The sequence below is a fragment of the Hesperophylax consimilis genome, chromosome 8 (assembly GCF_061612785.1).
Source record: "Hesperophylax consimilis isolate HC1 chromosome 8, BYU_Hcon_1.0, whole genome shotgun sequence".
Taxonomy (NCBI): Eukaryota; Metazoa; Arthropoda; class Insecta; order Trichoptera; family Limnephilidae; genus Hesperophylax; species Hesperophylax consimilis.
In genome coordinates this window covers 36,364,332-36,390,968 of record NC_142843.1, presented here as the reverse complement: position 1 = coordinate 36,390,968, position 26,637 = coordinate 36,364,332, and the positions used below count along the sequence as shown (strand labels likewise).

Sequence of the window (26,637 nt, the reverse complement as noted above, 5' to 3'; positions counted from 1 at the left end):
GTAATAATAATATCATACCAGTACAGCATTCTATATTTTCTAAAACGTTTGATTAAAAGCAATTCATTTAATCCCACCTCGCTTATTCTAACCACACAATTTTGCAGCGATAACAATAATTGCGATAGTACAGGGTTTTCCAATAATAGGTGTTATTTTGAATAGCCCGCTATTTCGGTAGATGTTACTTTTGAAGTTGTCATTTTTTTACATTTGACAAGTAGAAACTACGCCATTAATAAAAATGGAACGATACACGCTTCAATAATGCATTGAAATTATTAAAATTATTAAATTTCCACCTCGGTGGCTTCGTCAAAAAGCAAAATTGTCGCATCTGGGGCTCGGAAAACCCAAGAATTATTGTTGAAAAGCCTCTCTATCCTCAACGTGTGACTGTTTGGTGCGGTTATGGTCCGCTGAAGTCTTTGGAACTTACTTTTTCGAAAATGAGGCTGGAGCAACAGTTACGGTGAATGGATTGCGCTATCGAGAGATGATTAATAATTTTTTATGGCCGGAATTGGATGGTATTGATCTGGACAACGTTTACTTTCTATAAGATGGCGCTACGTGCCACACAAGCAACGAAACCATTGATCTTTTACGATTGAATATCAAAATAACACCTCTTATACGATTGGTGGGTATTCCACCTCTTTTCTAAACTGTTCCTTCTTTTCAATAACTAATGGTCTAAGGCTTTTAAAAAGATCGCACCTAAAATATTAGGTCGGAATTCAATGCGATGATGTCACCTTTTCTAAATAACTTTATTCGTAATGCTACGAATTCTTATAAAGTTCTTATACAATGCCGTTCAAATACTGTATACCTTCTTCGAATGGGTTTACGATACAGGTGACGTGTGGCGTCTGGTTCAAATACAAAGCCATTCTCAATCTTGGTCGGTTGCTCCAAATCGGGACCATTTGAATCTAAAACTCCAAATGAATAGGCAATGTATTCTTGGTCAAGAGAGTTGTCTTATTTATTTATTAATCTGTAGTGTGTGCTAATTATTAACATGATTTGGCAAACTTAACATATCTTTAAATATTTTAAATTGAATTACATTCAATCTCATCAATATTTGAATCAGACCTACTTCCTTAATTCCTTTATAAAATTAATCCTTTTTTTCAATCTCATTAATTTTATTCGTATTTTATTATAAAGTTGAACGGCCTGATACATAAGAGATTTTTGTGTGCTTGATTTCTTACTTGTTGGCAATCTAATTTGCTCTGCATCTCTCGTTCCCAATCCGTGTATGATTTTTTTTTTCGTATCAGTTTCTTAGACACCATTTTTTGAGAAGTTCTGTTTTAAGAGGAAGCTACAAGCCAAATTGTGTATTTTTTTGGTAAACCGTATATTGTAGGTAATAGGCATTAAAATCGCTTGACAAACGGAGTCTAGAAACGTTCGATTTCAAGCACAAAACTCGTTTATATTTATTTTGTAAATAATTTTATAAAAAAGTTAATCAAGTGAAACTGTCACAGATAAACTTAGCTATAATACTGTATTTTTTAAAAGTTGTTTCCTTCACGCGTTCATACATTTCTATTGAAAAAAATTGTAGTTTACATATATATTTTTTTTATTGAGTAATTTATTTTTTTATTTGTATTCTACTCAAGGAGAAACGATAGGAAAACCTTCAATTTATCTAAAGCATATTTATTTGGTATTCATAATGTACACCAATTCGTTATAAAGATTAATAAAAATGGTGATTTGGCATTAAGCTTCGCCTTAAGCCTATAATTGTCATTATATGTCCCTAGATATTTTCTTTTACTTTTTTTTATGATTTATTCATCAAAGGTCTTTAGATTTCAGATTAGAATTACGAAGGTGTCTTTAAAAGAAGCGATTCACACAATCTTCCACAAACTGTTTTTATTATGTTCAAGGACATGGTCTTATTATGTGAGAATGTATTTTGTGGCCTGTTCTTGTGCAAGGAATGAGGTGAATTTTAATTAAGAGAAGGGAGGAAACGTTTTTTCTATTCCCAGAAGGGGTTGAACGGTCTGAATTAATTAATTAGTTACACATACATATGTGCTAGATACCAACGTTCTCTCTAATTTTTTCAATGTTTGTGCGGCACATAATCTTATCTGTGCAAGATATTAAAGAAAGAATGATACAAATGCTCCAATACGGATATTTATGCGTAGACAAATTTAAGTAATAAAGGATGTACCATTAAATAATTAATAACATTTTTTAAATATGTATATCATACAAACCTGTGACACGTTCCTTTCTTCGAGGTGTGTGCCGAAGATGTAAACATGTGTGCGGACAATTTATATGAAATGTGCGGCTGCATACCTTACAGGGAACATTGCTAGATACCCCAAAATAATAATCAATTGAGTCGTATAGAATTTAAGGTTCAGTACGATTTGCTAATGTTTTTTTCTTTCATGTGAACAAATCGATTATTGTTTATATTTATACCGAGTTTATTTCGAAGAGAAAACCATACGTTTAGTGAAAATATCATTTCTAATGCATTCATAATATTAATCTGAGTTTCTTGAGAGAGATTTATTACTTCAGTAGGTATTCAACATTAATAATAATAATACATAATTGACTAACTTTTATAGCGCCGTTTTTGTGAAAAATCGCGTCAAGAGCGCTGTACAAATATAACTTCCTGGGCTCTATTTAAATGTATAAGTTTAAATAAATTTACATTGGTTTAGATACGAAATTATCGATGGTTATTTATTTTTTTACACATATAGTAATTTACAATTATATAACAGTTAATAAACGACAAAAATATTGAGCGATTATATTATTATATAAGCGTATGTATTATATGTATTTAAATTAACTTCTAAAGTGACTCCCTCAACACAGGCTAGCCGCTAGATATAGGCAGGTTACGAGAAACCACAACTTTTTCTATCTGTTACATATTAACTATTGTTTTTATATTATTATTTTCTGTAGTTAATTCTATGTACTGCCTAATTTATAAACAAATTTACACTATGAAAACTTAACATGTATTAAGCGTTCCAAATTTCTTAAATAAAGCTTATTTTATTTTTTTTATTACCTATTATTTATTTATTATTATTTTTTTTATATTATAGAAATAAACAGTTAATGATTTACAGAGATGAAACTATATATAAGAATAAGATATTTCATGTTGAGAACCATGATATGATTCCTTGTAATGTCTAGTAAGTGTCCGTGTTTAGTGACTAGATCTGAATAGCCAGGTACTTCCCCACCTTCCTCTTTCCCTTCCCCACTTACCTTCAGCCTCACAACATCCCCCAATTGGGGATGTCATAGTCTCACTGGCTCCAGACGGGAGCAGTTGGGACTCTTGTGAGGTATTCACTATAAAAAATAAAAAAAAGTAAGTGGTACGTTTATTCCTTAATTACCAGGTGACGTGTGTAGTTTATAGGTGTGTGTGTGACGTGTGTAATGTATGTTTGAGTGTCTGTTTGTGTGTGTCTGTATGTATGCGCATTGAATAGTTTAAATTATTGACATGATGCCACGTTTGAATTTGGGCAGTGAATACGAAAAAGTGTCTAAAAAAGCATGAAGATGATTGCCTGAAAAGATGAGTTTTAAGTTTTGCTCTGATTCTGTCGAGTCTGTTATCATTCTTAAACCATGTTGGAGTTTATTCCATTGAAATTCCGATATCATATTGACTTGTAAAAAATAAGTAAAAGCTTTTTCCCTTTGCTGAAGTATGTATTTGAATTCGCTTCAGTCGATTATTATGCTCTGCAGTTATCCATATGTCTAGCATCTACCTGCTTCACAGTAAGTACTTCCCTGCTTTGTATTTTGTTAGTTATTTAATTTATAATCATAATATTAACGTCGTGACGATTTCCCTTTTGTCAAACACGAGATTCGTGCTGCTGGTTACGTAATTGCACTCTTCAACGCTTCGGTCACAGTTCATATCAATGGCGCCTGACAGCGAGACGTTTCCATCTGTATTCACCGCCCGACCCCCAAATAATAAGTACACAACGCTCATTAACACAAATCTCACAATGCAGATAAGCAAAGACAAAGGGAGGATATGGCACACGACAAAGTATAGACAAAAGAGAATGGAAGGGAAATCTTTAGAGGGAATACTCTTGAAACAATATGATCACGGAAGCCGGCTCGTGTTGGAGTTGTGACATCGCATCGGACACGTGCCCTCTCTGATAGTAAAATAGAAGGTAAAGTTCCATTCCATTGAAATGTTAGATAAAAAACACCATGTTTCCGATAAGTGAATTCATCGATGTTTTTTAAAATCTTAGTCCTGACATATTTTCTATTATTTTTTCTCAAACACGACAGTACCTAACCAATAAAAGCTTATGTCAAAAGCATCTAAGTATTCCAAATTTATTCACCAATCTTATTATTGTTTTTTTCGCATTCCAAACACCCTACTCTTACTTATAAAGATTCCATAATATGCTGCTACAGTGCTGATATAGATATACGGCGAGGAGGGTCGTATACTGCTAAAGTTAAAATATTTACTCTCCACTCTGTTCCAATCCTCAAAAACACGGTAATTTTGGCATTTCGCGTTTAGTTGCTAATTTCACACTTCTTCAGATGACATTTGCGATGTCATTGACCCGGTCTGCTTTGAATTGCTTCGAAATTTGGCCAATTTGATTATGCATTCCATATTTGCTTTGGTAAATCGATATTTCGATTGAAAATATTCCTTTAACACGCTGCCAATGGGTATTACTACTTTTTTACATTTTGATTTGCGCGACTGATCGATATTTGTGAAATCCAACCGATTTTTTACAAAGTCCGTGATCTCCGTCTTGCCATAGTAATACGTCCCTAATCCTGCCGGTCGGACGGTTTAAAAATCTCAGCCATAGCCACTAATACTGCAGTAATACGGCCGGTATACGTAACGTTTTCTACTAACCTGTTCTTATCCCTCCGCATTATCTATTATAAATAAGACGGAATAGCAGAGGTCTACGCTATATTCTCGAGCTCACGATTCGGCTATACCTTTTAATTTCATTTATTTAAATACAATTGTTGCTAAATCCAAATTTACTGAAGCCTATACGGTGTTTGTATTATCTCTTCATAGGCCTATCATCAAATTTTTACTCTGATTACCATTGAGTTCAGTAATACTTGTTACCTCTAACGAGGCATCCATTATCCGGTCCATCAGCACTAGATAGTGTTTATCTAACAGTCAGAATTAATGGTCAAGTGCAGAAGGTGGTGAACAGAGAGGCAGGGAACTCCTCCTAAGACAATATATACACCCCATATCGGTCTCATCAATCTTCATCACCTCATCACGTTTCTTGTGATGACCTGGTGGAACGGGTAAAAAGAGGCGTTTCTTTAGCAATTTAACCTTTAGCAATCAACACTGCATCATAAATGCTCATTCTGATTCTGATAGCATCTCAAAACAACAACTTTATTAGGTTATTCCAACTTCCTCTGACACAGTTTTACAGGAGTGCAAACAACAAAGGTTTGACATAGATATAACTGATTTCGAGTGATTTATTATAAAATATGTTACATAACTGAGCATACATATTTTCGTATATTGCGCATTCTAGTATTAGCTTTAGGAATATAATTCTATTTTGTACCAAGTATGCCGACATACATATGGGTCAATTATTTATATTTTCTTCAGACCGAAAAACATTAAAAAAATATTTAAAACATTCCGATTTACTCAAGACCTTTGATTCGCGTGGTTTCTACAAGTATACATATCGATATCTCATCATCGTAAGCCTCATTTACAGAATAATTAGACCCAAATATGTTAAAATTATACGTTACTATACTTTTGACCAACATTGGGATTGTCAATGGCGTCCCCCAAGGATTTAACTACTGACCACTTGTAACTTGTATTTTTAAAAGGGTTCACTTTGAGCATGAATGGTATTTATTTTCATTTGAATTTTATAAGCAGGTAGGCTTTAGTATGAAACACAACACTTCAGATGCATTTAGATTTGTTCAAAGGAACCTTTAGCATTGTTTACCAAGCACAATACCAGTGTTTTCATTCGAATAATTTGATGCATTCAAACTTTTATACTTTGGGTATGTAGGTACTCAAAGATATGTAATATTATCAAATTACAAAGCCTTTTCGATGAAAAGACTGTCTAGGTCTAGTCTAGAAAATTAATAATAATTAAATTTATTTAATAGAATACTTAGCCAAACCTAACGTTTTCTCTAGTGGTGCAGTTCGAATATCTTAGTACTGGGGTGCGCAATGAATGATTTTCAATTGTTGTGTAAAATATCGGCCTTATTTCACATTTATTCGATTATCAGAGTTTGTACCTACTATGGTTAAGTTAGTTAAGGATTTAAACATGGTAAACTTATTGTGAAATCAGATATTAGCGCATCAGCTCATTAAATAATAATAAAAATAATATATTTATCTGGTGGTCAGTGTGTCCATCTCTCCCACTGTGGTGCAAGGCGTTGGGTCGAGAGATTCCTGGAGAGCTTGAGAGGTGAAAGGGTATCTCTTAACTGGACTCTCCCGATCAACGGATCCCCATGAACCTGGGCGTCCCTGCTAAGTCACTAAACATAGCGAACCATTTAGGGTGATCTATGACAGATGTTTTGGTTATCCAATGAATTGATCCTAGGGCGCCGGTACCCATACTTTACCAAATTGAAATTGTACCTAAGTAGGTACATGTTAAAGGAAAAAAATATCCGATTTTATTTTTTAGGCGTCCAAGGCCAACTTTCCGTTTGCATGTATTTTATTCAGTGATTTCCGTTACGACCCTATAAAACATTTTTTAAAAGAGGAGAAAGAATATTCAGACCGTTGAGGGATGAAATTGGAGAGGATGTGTAGTGCATTCCTGTTGCTTAGAACTCGGAAGCGCACTCCACAAAGCCATGAGGGCTGAGGGTCGGTATTGAAGACCCGGACCACCCTTTTGGAGATTCCCTTCAGTTTAGAGGGTTGGTAATACGATGCAGATGCATCCCCAACTACTCTATGTACTTTTGGTATCGTTTCCTCCCTTTTCTCTTTGCCGAAAAGTCCATAAAAACCGTAGCTTTAATATTTCACGCTTTCATGGCGTGTCCTGGATTATGGGGGTATTTAAATTTTAGTTTATGTGGCCATTAAATGTATTCTCGTTGCAGATGTTTGAATGATAGTCAGATGAAAATCTGGGTGTCAAATATATATGTCGTAATACTGGGGTGAGATCTCTTTATTATAAACTTGATACTTTACCCGCCTTTTGGCCGAGATTTATGCACTCAAATAATTTTTGTTTTTAATCGATTGATAGAGACATAATGAGACAATCTATTTAGAGTCTTGTCTTTCTTAGATACCTTATAATCTTATGACAATCGAGGATGCCATACTCTCACTCTGCAGATGGTTAGGAGCAGTTGCGAGTCTTGTGCGGAACTCACAAAAAAAAAACATTAAAAAATAGCTCATGGTGGGAACAATGTTGTGAACTGAAAAAGCTTTGCTGATATTTAAAACAAAGAAAGCTGTGCATAAATCATGATGCTTAAGCTTGCCCATCGAGTCAAGATTATTGTGGTACTAGGACTAGGTATTAGGTACAGCGTGAATAAGCATTTTTAACACTTCATACCGTGAATTCGACTTATTGAACTCAGCACCTCACAACTTCAAACCTAACTAACTAACTAACTAACCATCACGCCGTTTCCCCGCAGGGGTAGGCAGAGAGGACGGACCGCCAAACAACTCGGTCTTGGCACACACTTCTTGCGTCACCGACTTCTGCTACAATTCGTATTTGCATCATATATCCTTCAAACCTAAAGTTAACAAATAATTCACACTATACATATTACTCATAATCTTCACAGACTAGATTCATCTCATTCCCATTCCATTCCTTCCATCATCCCATCCCCACAAAATTGTTAACTTGTAACAGTTTTTATATTTATATACTGACAATACCTATTGAAAACTGTTTGATTTTTCTAATACATACAATTTTTTAAAATTCGTTTTACTGAGTATTTAACATCTTCCTACACCGGAACTGGAGTCGACAACTCTACAAACCTCGCCAAATGCCGAACGGGTAGGCCCGATTTTTATTTCATAAATAAACTGCTGTAATATTATCCAATTTCAGAGAAATGCGTATACGTCCACGTGTGTATGCGTGAGTGCCACCAAAAGTTGATAGAATGCATTGTCATTGAGTTACAGCTCGATGGGTTGATTTCCGCTTCCAAGATTTGCATTCATTCATTCATTCACGAAAACAAAAGTGAAAGTAAAATAAATGTATGTATTAAAAAAACACTACTATATTTCTTGTTGTGGTAATTTTATTTTTGTCAAACGACCTTGACGTGAACGTTTACATTGCTTTGAAATCATTTTCCATGACTTGCAATGAATATAAAATGTCGTGTCGATAATACCTATGTAATTACGTACATATTCGATTGCATTCTAAATAATGTGAACATCAATAATAATGTGAATCAATCAACAACTCGTCAACTTTTACTTATCCACCAAAATCTAGTTTTAATGGCATCAGTGTATTCCCTAAGCCCTTACCGAGTATTTGAGATAAGGGGATGAGGATGTGAGATGTGGGGGGTGGTGTTGCCTATACAACCCTCGGTCCTGAAGGGTGGCACACGACAGGCATCAACTCAGTATTTGTCTTATTCAAGGGCACCCCCTCTTAAAAACCTAATGCTCGTCTACACCATCAACAAATACAAACCTAAAGAATATGATAGGGAGACCGTTATGAAAAAGACTTGTGCAAATATTTGCATCTTCTGATGTGAGCTTTACGTTCTATTTCTATTTTTCTTCCCTCTACATAGACTCGAATTTTATATTAAAACTAGAACAGACCCGTGAAATCACAAACTCTCACTTTATTTGTCATTATTATACCTAAGAAATTTAAGCAAATGAAATACACTTTCAAATATAGAATTAAAATAATTTTCTGGTAAAAATATTACATTATATGTAGGTAGGTACTTTATCGGTTGGCTGACTTCTTCACACAACCAGTTACAATTTTGAAAATCTCACTTATATTGAAAGTGAATTCTCGTTCATTGAACCGGAGTAACAATCACAGACAAACAACCGAAATTAGTATTTTTGATAATTTCCTTTCGAGGAATGATTTGCAAAATATCAATCGAATAATGTGGTGCATTGTGTGTTTATATTTTCGACTGATAAATGACTACATATTTCTTACGTGAATACCCCGCAAGAGTCCCAACTGTTCCCATCCCTCTGGAGACAGTGAGACTATGGCATCCCCAATCGGGCATGTTGTGCGGCTGAAGGTAGTGGGGAAGGGAATGAGATGGGGAAGAGGAAGTTCGGGTAGTACCTAAAGTCAACAAATATAGCCATTTCAAGCAACGTTTCAATTCAATAGTAGAATTTTAATATTTATAGCTCATGATGGAAAAAACTCTGCAATTGAACATTGATGCATTCCAGAAAGAACAGGCTGTGCAAACTTCATGACGCCAGAACTAAGTGTTTTTTAAGCTTCAAATTTTTTTCCACACAAATAAATAGATTTTTTTGCTTTATAGCATTACATAGATTTAGATTAGGTTGAGGAAGACATGGCACGACCAAGTGAATCAGATACTCGAGTCGGGCCATGTCAGGAGTCAGAATAATAGAAGAGTATGTATGTACGATATCTGATAATATTATTACTCCAGCGTCTGGACGGTGTAGGCCCTGTGATTGGTCAAATTCAAATTGTGTTTAAATAAGACTTTAAAGATTAAGACACGATTTCATACTGAAATAGAATCGCCACATGTAATACGATATTTCTTAAAAAATATCGTTCCTGCTCATACAATTTTTGGATAATATCGAAGAAAATATGTCTTAGAAAGTTCATAATCCATTGGATTAATTACATTACAGTGAAAATTATCCACAATTACGTGATTACGTTTGACGTTCGACGAAAAAAGCACGCGTTAATTCAATATGGCCGATACCCGATACGCATCGCGGCTAGGTGGCCGACAGAGCGCCCCTCTGGCGGTGAAGAAACGAATCAAATGACTGGCGCGTATATTTAAATATGCAAAATTACTTGAACATCAAGCGTTTAATAATAAGATTTCTTCTGGAAGTTTAGTTCTACTTTGCAATGGCATTTTTCATTATTATTTATAATTTTTTTTTGCTTATTAATTACATCTGATTTTATATTGACATGTTTTCTAATTTCTAAAACTTCTAAATTATTTATTTGCGATGCTTTAATCCTGAGTGAAGTATTTTAAGACCTGAATTTTTATCGAAAGTGTGATTCAAAAGATGATTTGCAAACTCATATTCACTATTTCCATTTAGAACCCTGAGATGTTTTTTAGTTCTGACTTCAAAGTTTCTATTGGTTCTACCTTTGTAAAATAAATTACAATCCAGCCCAATTGAGTTTATAAACTCCTGATTTTTTTGTTTGATTTTCGCAATCTATATTATTAAGAATATATTTATTCATTCTGTTATTAGTGTAAAACGCCGGTTGAATAGTACCAGGAATGTTTATATATATAATTTTAGAAGTGTCGTTATCCACAAACAGAATTCTACGCCTTTATTAATTCTATTGTTTATTTATATCTTAAGAACTAGGGTAAAAATACCGTTTGAAGATAATATGTTTAATTATTTTATTTAGTATTTCAACTATCAATTTATTAGAATAACCGTTATTAAATGTTATTTGTCTTATGAATATATTGTTTTATGGTTATATGCAAAAAAAAATTTCAGGTCTTAAAATACTTCACACAGGATATAAAGCATCACAAATAAATAATTTCGAAATTTTAGAAATAAGAGAACATGTTTATAAAAGTAGATGTAATTAACAAGAATTTTTTTTTATAAACTCTCTTTTAAATATTTTCCCACTTAACTGGTCTTTCATATTGTAATTCCTAATTCTTATAAACCCAGCCTACTCTTACCCCTCCCCCCTCCTTCCACTTCTTTTTTCCAATTGTAATCTATATTTAATTTTTGACTTCGGTGTATACTTCGTTCATGAAACATGTATTGGTTGTATATAATAAAGTGAAGTTAAAAAAGTTATTTGTTTTTTAATAAAATAAAGTTTAATCGGATAACATTATTTTATCTATTTCCATTGTATATCAATGCATACGTACATAATAAAATGTAAACATTATATTTATTTATTAATTGGACAGTTTGCATGGCGCCGCTTTTGTGAGATATCACCTCAGGGGCGCTATATTGTAATAATCTACCTTTATATATAGATTTTTACTCTCCTGATGAAGGTGTATATATAATCTAACTTTAAACTTTATTAGATACAGTAACAGTTTTAGGAAAAGAATTACCACCAGTTGGAGTAAAATTCACACCTTTTAATTAAACCGACTGCTTATCACATTGCACAATTACCCTCCTTTTATCCATAAACACGGGTACAATTAATCAATATGTAATAATGTATTATTTCAGTCAACTTTGTTGTAACTATCTTTAATTGTTGTGACAAACTATTCGATATTGATTCAACTTATAGACATTGACGGTTGTAACACATATTTAAGCACTGCAAGTCTCCTATGAGCAAATTATATTAGGTACCATAACAGTTAATATCAGTTGTAGACATGTAGTCAATAATAGTGTTTCATTTGAAATAATCCATCACAAATACGTAAAATTTCATTTATTCAAACAACTGTCATTCTTATTATGCCTAAATTGAGCATGTTATTATTCATTAACTCCTTCCTGTTCCGTGTTTTAACAATATATACTCACCCTCTCTCTGTGAATGACCTAATATCTATCTATTAAATGTAACTGTTGTTAATATCACTTAAACTGGGCGCAGCCCAACCAAGTGCCGCCCGCAGGGCCTAGCAGCAAAAACCCGCGGAGCGGGTTTTTAACTGCTAGTTTGTAATTGTTATTTTATTTCAGTGTGTCTCTTTATATTCTTTGGCACTTTGTAAATAGCAAAAACTTCAGATCTTTTGGACTCTTTGTACTGGCAAGTTGTTAAAACCTCACTTAGACTCTAACACGAAGTGAGCTGCTGACAAAGCCTTGTCTGTGAAAATCACTCAAAAACTAACACTAAAATCAGGTCACAAAACAGGCAAACTAGTCAAAGAGAACAAAATGTAAGTTGAAGTATTTCAAATGGTGGTTCTAGATGAGTTTTGTTTTTTGCAAGGTGCCTCTTTCCCGACCTTCACATTCACAAGTTACAGCTGCTGGAAACTGTTGAATAGAATCGCAACAGGGGCAGGGGTTGGAGTTTGTCAGAAGATGTTCATCGGGGGTGGGACTTAGAACCCAGTGGATATTTTAAACTCTTTGGTTAAAACAAACCTAAACATATGTATATATACCATTCACTTAATCGGCGTGTTCAGTAAATTGTATACATATATTAAAAGAAGCCATTATCCATTGATACAAATCTACCGAAAATTTAAGTTTTAAATTTCTGACACTAATGTATTTATTTTCATGTCTAAACAAGAAAATAATAATAAAAACAGTGAGGCATGGAACTGGCAGAGGAACGATTAAAGTAGACTGGATGATGTATGTGTGGTAAAACCATGTAGCATAATGAGTAAGATTGAGAAAGGGACGCTCAGATGGTTTAGGCATGTAGAGTGAATGAACCAAGAAAAGAGAATATATGACGCGAATGCGAATGGTACAAGAAGTCGGAAGCGCCCAAGTAACATGGCACTATCAAGTGAATCAGATACTTAAGTCTGGCGATGGAAGAGTATATATGTTACAGTCATAGTGATTAAATAGCTATTGTACATAATGACAAAATTGTTTAGACAATGTGATAAATTAATCACTCTATCCTAATAATATCGGGTCAAAGTTAGCCAAAGTAATAAATACGGTCCAACTAACTTGTTACCCCCCTATCCTAACCTAACCCAACCTAACCTGACCCATCGTAACCCAACCTAACCTAACCTATCCTAACCTAACCTCACGTAACGCAACCTAACCTATAATAACCCAACCTTACCTAACCTAAGCTACCATAACCCAACCTAACCTAACCTAAGCTATAATAACCCAACCTAGTTTAAATTTACTTTATAAAGTAAAAGCAAATTGAAATGTAATTTCATAATCTTTACCTATACCTACTCGTTTTATTACTTATCCAAGTCTTCGAAGATATTATATAAAATTGCTAGTTAATGTGATTAATTCTGTGGCAATTATCACTTTGTCTAAATTGGGTAGACATTATAAATAACCGTCCTTTCTGCCTACCCGGCAAGGAAACCATCAGTGCGATGCAGAGAGAATCGCCTTCGAAAGTCCAGTCTGAAGCGAAATTACAGAAATATATCAATTTATCTAAATTATTCGACGATTTAAAAAACTCATAAATTTAAAAAATGCTCACAATATTTTCTCCCTTGAGGTGATTTTCTCAAGAAAACGGCGATGGATTAATCCAATTATGTATTATTATCTTCAAAGTCATACAACTAAACTGGGTTTCCTAATACAAACTACCCCGTATTAGGGGTTTCCATCTGCTCCCCAGCTGTAGCCATAGGGATGCTGACTGCTGACTAAATCTGCAGATGTTAGTCTAGGCAAGGACCTTTAGGACCTGGGACCATTGTCTGCTAGGTGGGTGTGCCTGCGGCGCATTCCTCGCGGAGTGGATCCGCATTGACACATAGGCCCAGCAGCTGTTGGTTATCGGTCTGGGGACTTTCGCTATTTACTAATGCCTTTGTTCAATCAAACTGCACGCGCTTAGAACTGGATGACGATAATTGCTGACTTTGAAATGCGATAAGAGTCTATTGATAGTGTACGGTACAAAGTTCCTGTAATCATGAATTATGCGAATATCAGTTTTCTAAGGGCATGCCATTGACAGTTAGTAGGTAAGGGGAATGAATACATGAAAAAAAAACTTATAATAATGATTGTAGCCACTCGAAGTCGATTGAAACGAATGGCCGAATCAAAAACCGAACACCCATCGCTCGAGTGGGTATTAAAATTTTCTTTACTAATTAACTAACTAATTAATACCGTAGAAGTAGGCAGAGAGGATGGACCGCCAAACAACTGGACCTTGACTCACCTACGAATATATAATAATAATAATAATAATACCTGGATGACTTTTATAGCGCCGTTTTTGTGCAAAAACACCTCAAGGGCGCTGTACAAACTTATAATACATTTCTACAGTGTTATTACTTAACTATTTATGGAGAAAATATACAGTTCAATACTTACCTGGTAGGTCACTTGAGATTAACACTTAATTAACATTATATAATTGTTTATTGGCGAAATTTAGATACAGGGTTTAGGACTTAATTGAAAAATTGAATATAACTGGACTTTCTCTTAGGATTGGTATATTTAATTTAAGGTTACGACAACTGAAAAAGGTAAGTTTTTAGTTTAGACCTGAATTCTGTTGGACTTGTTATGGATCTTAGTTCCGGAGGGAGTTTATCCCAAGCCTTCGGCCCAGATACTCCGAAAGCGCGATCACCAAACTTAGTATTTGGCTTGCGCATAGGTTCTATCAGTCTGCCTACAGCTGCTGATGTTGTTGATCTAAGCGTTGACTGCCTCAGACCAGTGTTTTCCGGGAAGCATAGTTCAGAGATGTAGGGTGGGGCCATTTCATTGATGGATTTAAACACCATCCAGCACAGTTTGTACTGGATTCTTTCAGGGCACTTGAGCCAGTGAAGGTTACGAAGGTGTTCTGAAATGTGCGAATATTTTGAAACCCCGGTTATGAGCCGTGCTGCTGCATTAAACACTGATTGAAGTTTGTCAATTTGATATTTTGGAAGGCTATCAATATATATAATACTTTCATTCTACTAGAGTCTAACCACAAAAGAAACGTTAATTGAAATGACTTTACGATAAGAATATTGATATTTACATGAGTGACAATAAAAAAATATTTAGATCAATGACCTTTCTGGTCGCTACCACCTTTTCCTTCATGTCGGCTAAGCATCCTATATTCAGTAGAAACACAAGCACAGGGTGTTTATTGGGTATAATATTTAAGGACACCCGTTCTCAGTCCATTCTGAATACGTGTCCGAACCAATAAGCGTCCCTTTTCTTCATATTGTTCACTACGCACCAGATTATCTTATATCCTATATTCATTATTAGCCAAACGTGGATTTACCAAGCAAACCACACATAAAATAAATGTAATTGTAACTTTTCTAAGGGTTTTCCCTTGTACCACAATTTTATTAATGCGGTCAAAAGAGTTACAGATAACAGCGAGTCATAGACATAAGATAAGATTAATGTTTTCGACGTTGAAGGCGACATAAGACTTTAATAACAGGGGTTTGCTTGACGATTACATTTTAATGATTTCTGATGACGGTATTACTAAAATCTTAAATATTTCTAGAGGGATCCCTACGGATGTAAGTTATTGATATTAAAAATTAATAAAAACAGGACCTAAACATTAAAATATTTTATGTAACACGTTTTTAAACTATATAATTAGCGGTAAGCACCAGATTTTATTTTTCTAGACTATGAATTAGTAACTTCCCGAGAAGTCCCTCTGGAAACATTTAAGATTTTAGTAATACGTCCATCAGAAATAATTAAAATAAACCTCACGGAAAGATCAATTTTGTAAGCCTGCTAGGGCAAAGTCGACCGTAGGTCCATCAATGAAGCCGGGCCGCGCGCCGAATATTGTTTTGCACGATTTCATCACTTATTACATTAAGATTCTGGTTTGAGCAATAGCAAATATGTACTTAATACACGGAGAAAAATGAGTATTGGTAATTTATTAGGAATTTCTTCAAATTATTCGTTACCCGGTGAAACACGGAGTTGTAGGTCCTTAACGAATGAATTGATAGGTTTCCTGATACACTTTAGTAAAATACGAATGTATTACCACGATGTCGGAACGCGTGTTCATCAAAATAATTATATTTTCGCATTTCTTCACTATATATTATCAAGGCCAATATATTATGAATTTACTAAAATTTTATCAGGAAACGTCTAAATTAGCAACACTTTTTTTTCCTCCGTGTAATGTTGGATAATTCCTATGGGGCCATTTAAGTGTAAAATACCTTAAGGGCACCGATAAAATATCAATGTTAACTAGAAAATCACGCCGTTTCTCCGCAGGGGTAGGCAGAGAGGAGGGACCGCCACACAACTTTGTTTTGGCAAATACCTCTTGCTTCTTTCCCATTCACATATTTATTCTATTTTATAATAAGCCATATTCTAAAACTTCCGGTAGTTGTTTAGTTTCGGTTGCCTCCTCATTATACCTCTTTAAAATAGTCTGCAAAATTCTCATTTCTGAGCACAAACTGCCTCCTGTTTTAGTTTTAATATTCTTGTTTTGTCCTGTCCTGCTGTTTTTGTTATTCTTCTTAAGTTTTGTCATCACTCTGTATAAACAGTATATTTAGTGTTATAATATTAGATCCATATTGGGTAAGGTACACTGTAGGAATAATTTTACGAACATGACCACTAATACTGAATTAACGTCATTAAGTTTGTTATAGTTAAGCGCACTTGAATTGAAATGACACTAAACTGCGCTATATAAATGCTATATTATTTTTTATTATTATTCTGACTCTGACACGACCCGACTAAAGTACATATTTGATTCACTTAATCGTGCCATGTCTTCCTCGGACGTCCCCGATTAGTGTGTTTAAAAATAATAAAATATATATAATAAATACTTTTGAGGCACCCGGTATTTCTCATTCACGTTTGTAATGTATTCTAAGGGTTTTTTGTAAAGGTCGTCCGTCCGGCCGCCCTTTACTCCTTAGGGCTAGAGAAGTGTATACAATTATTATTATTATTATTGTTGTTAACATTAGGGTAAGGGTGCGGGCAGGGGCTGGGGAAAGGTCGGGGGAGGAGCAACAAACAGCTGGCGGCAGCTGCCATCTGCAGCAGCCCTGAAGGGACAGGGCTGCCACACAACCAACTTCATTATTTAATTAATTCATAATTTAGGTAATAAACAGTAGTATAGATTTATGATGCGGTTTTAAATCTGTGGTATGCTCGGTTGGTAATTATGCTAACTTCAGAGAAAATTAGAAACGAATACCAACTGCAGCATTTATAGCTTTGAAGAAAATGTCGCCATCTTGGTTAGGTTAGGTTAAAAAAATCAATAGACAAATTTGTTTATAATTTGAGACTTTCACGGCCAAAAATATTAAAATGATTTATTTTTGGGTATTATGCAGTGTTGCGCTACCTCCTTCTTTAGCCAACGTTTCGGAGAGCATTACAGTGCCCTTCATCAGGGCATATATGTAATCTGACACATTTCATTACTCTTCTGCCCTGACTATAGACACTGTAATGCTGTCCGAAATTTGCCGAATAAGGGAATTTGACTAAATAAGGACGTAGTGCAACACGGCATAATACCCCATAAATAAATCGCTATAACCGTCAAATTCGGTTCACTGCAATATACACGAATATTATCATAATTAAGTTTAAAAAATAGTTCAAGGTTGGAACAATCATCATAATTCTTTTTCTTCCAAAAAGTATAATTTGCAAAACCTAATTACATATTTAGGCAATCCTCATAAAATTACTCCGGAAATGGTGGATTATGATTTTCAAGGCTTAAGTTTTTTTCTACAAATGAAAACAATGAAATTATTATAAAACAATTGCACAGAACTAAACCTTAACAATATGAGTAGGCACTATAATTTTCAATTAAAAAAACACAGCCCAAACCATAACAGCTTTCAATTCGATCCGGAGGGTTCCTAATTTGAAATGTTACAAAATCACTAATACCAACGCAGTTATGTGTATTGTTAGAATTGCTGCACGGCCACTCAAAGGCTGTACCAAGCACGTGCATGCATCCTCTTCAGGAAGTCTCGCCTTCCCTAACCGAATCCTTTCAATACAACCTTACCCCCTCCTAATCTAACCCCACAGCAATAAGAAATACAACCTGTGTTGTGATCGCTAAAATGCTACACTCAAATCAAAAAGTATAAACCATCTGAGTATTTTAACGATTTCAAAAAGTCGACTTTTCGATTAAAGCCGCTTTACTTCTGAAAGATATGATTTCAGCGCGGCCCGACCCGTTTTGAAAGCTCTCTAGCGTTTGGTTTAGAGCGCAGCATTCATTCTTCAGCGCGTTGTTGCCACGGAAGGTTGTGCGTCTGTCTGTTCGATCAGTTCTAGTTCAACAGCTGATCGCTCGCGTCATAACATTTCGTACTCGTTCGGTTCTCAGAAATAAACTTAGCCTAAAAAGATTGGACAAAGTGAACAGTGGAAAATAACGGAGAATATAATAATATATATGACTGTGTTAAAGTGATTAAATTTTGACGTTGAGTTTTTATTGGTTTTAATAATAATTGAAAGCAAGGTGAATCGAAAAGGCAACAAGATGGTGAGGAGTCTATCCCAGTGGACAAAGACTTTGAGTTTTCCGTCGAGGCTGTCTCCCAATAGGAGCTCCAAGGAGAGCGTCATCAACATGCAGCCGGCAGCTGGCTTCGGGGCCTCTCCTACCCCCAGCTCGGGCTCCATCCCCCGCCAGTCCTGCTCGCCGGACCAGAAGATCACGGAGATCAGCCAAATCGTAAGACACTCTTCAAATATTTCTCTTATCGGAGATGATAGCATTTTCCATGTAGGCCATGATGTGCGGCGTCTACTTCTTCATCGATCTTCAGTTGAACTGTCTTGTTTGTTAGAAAACTGATAAAAAACTAGATTAGACTTCAGACCTTGATGATTATCAGCGAACGATAGTTTCTAACTATCTTCTTGTGTTTCATACTCCATTAAATTACGGATTGTATCATTTGAATACATTTATAACGAAGAACAGTTGTGGTGTTAAAAAAAATATAAGTACCATATGTAAAAAAGTTTTGATTTCCTACTTTCTTTGAAGCGTTACATTCCACGCAAGGTTCTTAATTTGGACGTAATATTAGTATTTTCAGGGATTTGGTAAATCTGTATTTTTGCTTAGTAGCATCGAGTTTTTATAATTAATGTTTTATTAGAAATTTGTTTTGGTATGATTGAAATAGTCTGTACGAAACCTTTTATTGTTTGATGTAAAAATTAATATTTTTATAGAGATGGCTCAAGTTTGCCATCTTTGATAATACTATATTTTAAACCTTCTCAAGCTTTCGTGTATAATCTTATGGTCCCATTTATCACACATTGCTCAACTCTAACATCTCTTGTGTTCAGATTTATTTTGATTGATTGTTGGATTGATTGCCTTAAAACTGAAATCATTCATGCTTAGTTCGTCGAAGATTTTCTAAATTTCATCTGTTGTGTCTGTGTTGTGTGTTGTTGCCGTGGTCCATACAGTTTCCATCTTCCATCTGACAGGTGGCCCCCATCGTAAACTTCAACTTTAATCTCAGACACCATTTTTTGACATCCTTTACCCAACAACTTCCAACCGGTTGGAAGTTTATCGCTGAGAAAATAGGACCAGCAATAATAAACATCACTAATTTGGATATTGGCCATTCTATTTTCAACGTTATCTTTTTTATTCTCATTCGAAAAGTTTAGCACAAAGTTTGTTTTAACTACAAACCAAAAACGGCTTGTTCTCTGTTTAATCTGCAAAAACTCTCGAATGCTGAACTCTGGTGTCATGAAATTTTTAGACAACACTACCATTCACAGTTCGTGAGCTATGGAGCTTTGAAATATAATTTTTTTAAATGTTCAATAGTTACGAAAAAGGGTGTTTAAAACTCGGGTGAAGTCGAGTTGTAAAGCTAGTTTATTATAATATTTGTTAAATTTAAACAAAGCAAAATTAATTAGCACCATCTAGTATAATTTTTAATTTTTCACAATTCCTTTTATGGAACTAGAATACTGTAATAACTTCGATAAAGCCTCACCGCAACATTCCATATTTGTACAAAATTAGCAAACCGCAAAACATTTTAGAAAGATAAAACCATTTTAATCGAGTTTCGAAAAGCGTGACACAATCATTATACAATGTGATTCAAGTATTCTATGAATTGCGATGAATTCATCTTGTCCTTTGCATACTAAACCCATGATGATGATGTTTTAATATTGAATAATTTCGGATTATATCTTCCTGCGCGCTGTTTGTCCGAAGTAACACATTTCAGATCTCTTTAAATATAGATCCAGTGAATTATGTAAACAAACTGACGCTATCCATCTAGCCGACGAATGGAGCTAGTACCGTCTATGCTATACCATATTATAGGCACCTAGTCGTGGAGTACAGATAGATGTTTGTAAAAATAAACTTGACGAAGCAACGAGCTTGGAAGGAATCTTCAAGGAAGAAGAACGCTGAAAGTTTTCTCAATCATTCAACCTTGCATTTCGAACAATCTTGTTTGGGTCATATGTAACTAATTTTGACAAAACGCACCGTCTATTTTTAGTTTGTCTTTTCTTTGTGTCTACTAAACATCATGTGAATGTTGTATATTATTAAAATCTGTTATGATGATATTTTGACAATGCTGTCAGCGTATTTTCAGTTGGAAAGCATTATTGAACTGTTATCTTAATTAATTTACGCTATGGTATCAAAATGCATACAAATTTGGTGCCTTCGAAGGACAAAATAGCTGTCATGCATAAACGACATGGCAGAACTTGATATTTTTATTTTTAAAATGACTAAAATGTTAATGATGTCTCTTTTAAAAGAGCAGTTTACAAAGTTCAGTTATAATTCTAACTGAAAAACAGTGGCAGTTCATTAATTTTAAACGAAAATAAAGTGAAATGCTTGTCACTAATTAGTATAATTGCTGCCGACTGGTAGCTATACAGCTACCCGGTTATTAGTTCCCAACAACAGTCGGGGTTGTTAGCTTCTATTCAGTCATTCAGGCAACTCGAGATGTTGTCCCTAATGTCTTTGAGAGTTGCGTAACTCTCCAACCAGGTACCGGCCTGTTCAAGGAAGGTCTTTTGTTAGATATGTCACTAACCGTTAGCTCTAATTGATTCTCGAGTGTGTATTGGAGATTTGAGGACTTTTGCAAAGTAAATACGTTTGTGGGGTCACCTGCTCTATCCATTATATTATCAACTATACGTTAAGAATGAATTTGTTATATGGGTTTGGAGTTATGTATGAATGAATTTTATTTTCTAATTTTTCATTATTATCATTTAATGTTATTGACTTGTCACTGATAACACGATCGAAACCCAATACATGTATTTTTTAAAGGGAAGTATGTTTGTTATAAGTCTCTAACTTTAATCCACATTTGTAAATATGTATGTCATTAAGGCACTAGTTTTAAATCAGTAGTTTATGCCTTTGTCGTAAGTCTCTAGATATAGATGTACGTCACTATTGAATATGTAATGTATATATTTGTACAGCGCCCTTGATGTGATGCCCCGATTTTCACGAAAACGGCACTATATAAATCATCCATAAATTTTATTATTATAAATGAACCGTAATATGAAATAAGATTATCGTTGGTTTTATTTTCAAAGTGGTAGTCCACCATAATAATGGGTCAGATGTGAACCACTTTTAAAGCCGTGGAGTAATTTAAATTTTAGATTTGGTTCTGGTCTAATAAAAAGGCAAACGAGCCAATTGCACAACCGTGAAACAGTCACATTTGCCGCAGGTTTGCAGGCGTGGGCAGAATCTATACAATAATAATAATTTCACTTGTGGCAATGAGTATATCAGCAAAGTGCAAGGCAGCGTGTTAAGCCACAGTATTACTAAGAACTAATCTGATAGCAACCCTGCTTTCTAATCTGTCCTTTTAGGGGACAGTCAGGGGTGACGTCACCGTCCAGCATTGCTATTTGCTATATCCCCCTTCTGTAGGGAGTGGTATTGCCACGCTTGTAGGGTGTGGCAGATTCGTGAGAAACGCAAAGATAAACCTATTAATGTAAATTAAATAAGGGTGTGGATGAAAGTGGTGCGGGGATGGCCTCAGCAATGGCTCTGAGTGGCGCCGTGCGATCAATAGTCAACTAAAAATTTTAAAAAACGACGTAATTGCACCCGCATTCTTAAAACAACATGTAATTACTCGTTTATCGTTTAAATGTTAATTGTAGAGTGTGCTTGGTAATTTGACTGATTTAAAAAAAATGTGGCTACGTACGTGAAAATTATTTATTCGTATATGCCTCGTTTCTCTGCAAATGCTTCCATGATAATAAGTGATCTCTGCTTCTATTACAATGCAATAACGTATTTGGCAAACGATTCTAAGTGAATTCCAATCTGAAGTGATTGCACAAACAAGCGAGAATCACGATTTGCTAACATAAATGGTTTTTTGTGATTAACATTAGGTATCTATGTAGGTTCGGCGGCCGAGAGGTGGCCCGATATCTTGATTGAAGAAACACGCGCAGGGGATTTAACTGCATCGTATCATCATCAAGCCATAACAGTCATCGCCAAGTTTTGATGCGAAATCGAGCTTCTCTAAACTGCATTCGTCTTGAGAAAGTCGGAGAAATATGTTCGAGAAGTATGCGATTCTTCTTGTCTTCCCGGACCGTGGGATAAATGGTTATGCGCCATGAGCACTGTGCAGTTTACATTGCACTCTTATCCGACAAACAGCATTATTAAGCAGTCTGTCTTTTATGCGTTTCGCGAACCGCTACAAGCTCGTGGCCGATGCACTTTGCATAACGGTTGTGCATTCCGCATTGCATTGTTGCTGTGATTAGCAGTTCTGTTTTCTTGGGCGTGTGAGGGTCGGTCGCAAGAAACTTTAACTTCGTCTGTTCCCTGGTCTGCGGTCCTGGTAGCTATTGTGCCAGAGAAAGCTCCCAGCATTCCAAGCGCGGCACCTGTCGGAAATTCTGCACGATCTTATTCTAGACTGCCGTAAACTCGCCACTGGCCAGTTGTTGCAAATAATCATTCCCAGCCGCTCTACATTTTTGTAAAGACCCATTGTATGGAGTAAATGCCAGTGTTCACGAGCACAATCAAATTCAAAGAGTGAATTTCGCCGGTCTCGATAAATGTGATTACCTTCTTGCAGTCTATTGTGTTGACTTAACAAAAAATATACTTTTACTTTGGGATATTATAAATCGAAGAAAAGTATGGCGAATCTCTTCTGATATTCAATACCTGAACTTTATTGAGTTAGAAATCAATATTCGCTATATAGTTATAGTTATAGTTCTACTATCAGAATGGCTTAGCAACTGATGCAAATTAATCTGTACTACCGGAATAAATTATTAAACTTACGTAATTTTGTAGGTATCTTTATTGCCAAACACTTACAACACGTTTCATTCATATACATATAGTCATGAATTAAGCATGGTGCTTGAGTTGTAATATTTACTAACTTATTTTTAATGCAACAAATCAACGTTGGGTTAACGAAATATAAAACACAAAATTATGCAACCCAGGAAGCACCCGACCAAATGTCAGCATCTTGAAATGTGGCAACCAGCTTGACAATCGGAAGTAGCGAGAAGCCGATAACAGTGGACAGTAAACAGAACACAGAAATGCGACCCATGACCGCGACTGGTGTGTCAAGATTTCTCTTGTCAGCAGATACGCCTCATGCAATGCAACTAGACTTAGGAGACAAGTTGGTACGCTCCAGTGTTTTGTAAACACTGTCTGCGGAAGATTTCCTGTCGCCAGAACGAAACTTAATTGATATAGCTAAATAGTGTGACATCTTGTTCATCATTTTTCGGTCTTAACGATCCTCTATTTATTATTTTAAAACTTCAGTTTTTCTTTGATGAGATATTTATGATTGAAAAATGATTGAAAACTGTATTTCAGAGGTTGTCTACATCTACCTATCTATTTATTTATCTACTTACTATACATGTACATTTTTTCTTCATTCTAGCTAGCTTATCCCACAACTATGAACATTTTCACGACCCTCAACATTTGTTAATATTAGTATTTTTTGTTTAACTCATAAAACTTTGTTTTATATAAGAATTTTTGGTAAATTAAAGTAAGTCAGTTATTTCCTTCACATAAAGCGCCCTTAGTGTGATGGCTCTTTTTTATTATTTTTTTTATTTTCTTCTATTTCTATTGTTATTCCAGATTCACGCGACGTCTATTTCGTTATCTTTAAATCAGCTGTGATATTGCGAAGTTCACGGACATTCTTGCCTTTTCGTGTGTTGTTGTTCTTGTATATGTGGCCAATTGTTTTTTGTTTGAGTCCGAACTACCGAATCCAATTTGATAAAATAGTAAAATAAAACTAGCTTATTTAAAAATAAGTACGTAATGCGTTTAATTTCAACGAGTTTTGTTCAAGGGGCTCATTCGAGTGCCTTTATCTTTTCTACGATCGTTCCGCTCCGTGCTTCTCAGTAATTTTATGTTTTACATATCAACTGAATTTTCAAAAACAACCGCTTGCTTCGTGGAGTGCAACATTGTTTACTTTCGAAAACATTAAAATTCCATTTCAAAATATTCTATTCAGATAGTTAAAGAAATTTTTCATTGGAATTTTAAAAAAAAAGCTGTTAAATGCTGGTTGTTAAATGTTTAATTGATCAGTTATATGTATGAGCGACATCCTAGACCGACATTATGTGGGCTGTAATGTTGTTTAATACAATATAATTTTATACTTATGTACACAGTACACGTATACTTATTTTGTTTTGAAAACATTCTTTGAGAGTCTTGTACAAGTGCGGAGGTGTAAATGAATTGATTTCTATCAGATTTGGGAGAAAAGAATTTTGATTTGCTTTTTTAATATGCCAATTTAGTAGCAGGTCGTGTGAAATAATTTGACCGCTTCCAAAGCTACACAAGTTTAGTGTCCTAGACTTAAGTTGTACGGCAAACATAATGGTAGTCTTTATTCCCATGTTGTGATTTCAAAGACTTGCGTGGGTTCTAGATCATATGGGCCCACCTGAATTTATTATACCACTTACCGTCGAGACGTATTGACATATTTTATTAGTTCCACATTCCGTATTCGATTACTTTACAATAAAATCTTTGTCATTCGCCGTCGTCGGTTGGTAGCCAAATTGATCGATAATTGGAGAGGCACTGCGTGGAGCATGCGTTTAATGCGACACGTATGTTATAATTTTAATTTATATTCGATGTTTCATGTAACGAAGGTGGTGTCAAATGGACAAACCAATAATTGATTTTTTTGTTTGTATTAATTGCGTGAACGCCTCTTCTATAATAAATTTAATAATCACTCTACTTTGCACCTTATTTTATCAATTGTGTCTTGACTTTCGAGTTGAATACAATTTATTATCTTATTGTTGATTGAATTTATTTTTGGACTTGCTGTTTCAACATATCACTACGTGTTTATTTTCTTGTTCCAGTTTATCTTATTAGTACACAAACTCATTATTTATCTGTTCTTTGTTTGTGACAAAATGCGCATTGTGTTTTATTTCCTAATTCTACTGTTTTCTTCTCTGATTGTGTTATGATATTGTGAACTCATGTAAATGAACGTATAATACTTTCTTACAAGTTTGTTTAATTACTATTACCAGGCAGTGTATTACAGTAAGGCCAGGTGCCGAGGCAGTGTTGGCTAGTGTTCAAGCTCGTGATCCAAGAATTAGGAGCAAGCGGTTCGTTACTGCCCAATGGTTCAAGTAAAACAAACGTATAACTACGCCCTGAATCACGATATGAACGGTTTTCTGCCCGGGGCTGTGTGCATAACTACTAACCACTGACCTTCAGGTGGATAACACAGTATACCTACTCAAGCACACATTACCTACATCCTTAAGACTGTTTATTAATAGCCCGAAGCTCTAATAATGTAACAGACAACCCAATGATCTGGGAATCAAATAATAACAAATAAATCGACCATAATCACAACTCATGACCAAATTGCTCTAAACCGACCAATTTTTCGAAGTTCACTCTATTAACGATATGTTCGTGTCTTTCCTAAAGGTATCTTCTGTCATGTTTAATTTGAAAAACCAGTCGTTTTATTTACTTTAAAGCTGTTGCTCTAATGCATCATGCGTCTCTAATATGTTTATAATCGTTTCTTATACTGCATCACACCTTTCTCAGATCACACCTCCGCAATCAATTCGTCTATTATCTTTTTGTTTATACTCTGTAACGGTGAAGGCACTTGACTTGCACCCAGACCCAGGTGGAGAATTAAACCTAGAACATGTGTAAGTCTAGCTGGTGTACGGGTGTACCCGTGTAAACACAATACTTAGTTCCCGGCCGGGATCATTGCAGGGATCTTCATAAATTACCCCTGACTGTTCGGGTCGCCTGATGATGGTCTTGGATAGCCCGAAGCCTAAATAAACTTCTAATCTTTCGAGCCGATCTGATCCATACATGTTATTGTAATTAATTGCCCCTGTTATTACGGGCTGTGCTCTCT

General features: G+C 35.1%; 1 protein-coding gene across 2 annotated transcripts in view; it reads left to right on the top strand.

The window, feature by feature from the left end:
• Traf4 (TNF receptor associated factor 4) overlaps window positions 1-26,637 on the top strand; it is a 180,872-nt gene that overhangs the window by 122,841 nt on the left and 31,394 nt on the right. The window contains exon 1 of one of the 2 annotated variants that reach the window (XM_089634625.1): window positions 18,363-18,806. The exons of the other annotated variant lie outside the window; for it this stretch is intronic. Coding sequence (XP_089490751.1) covers window positions 18,612-18,806 — 195 coding nt within the window. The 5' untranslated portion in view covers window positions 18,363-18,611. Of the gene's footprint in view, window positions 1-18,362; window positions 18,807-26,637 lie in introns of those variants that run through there. 2 annotated transcript variants of the gene reach the window in all.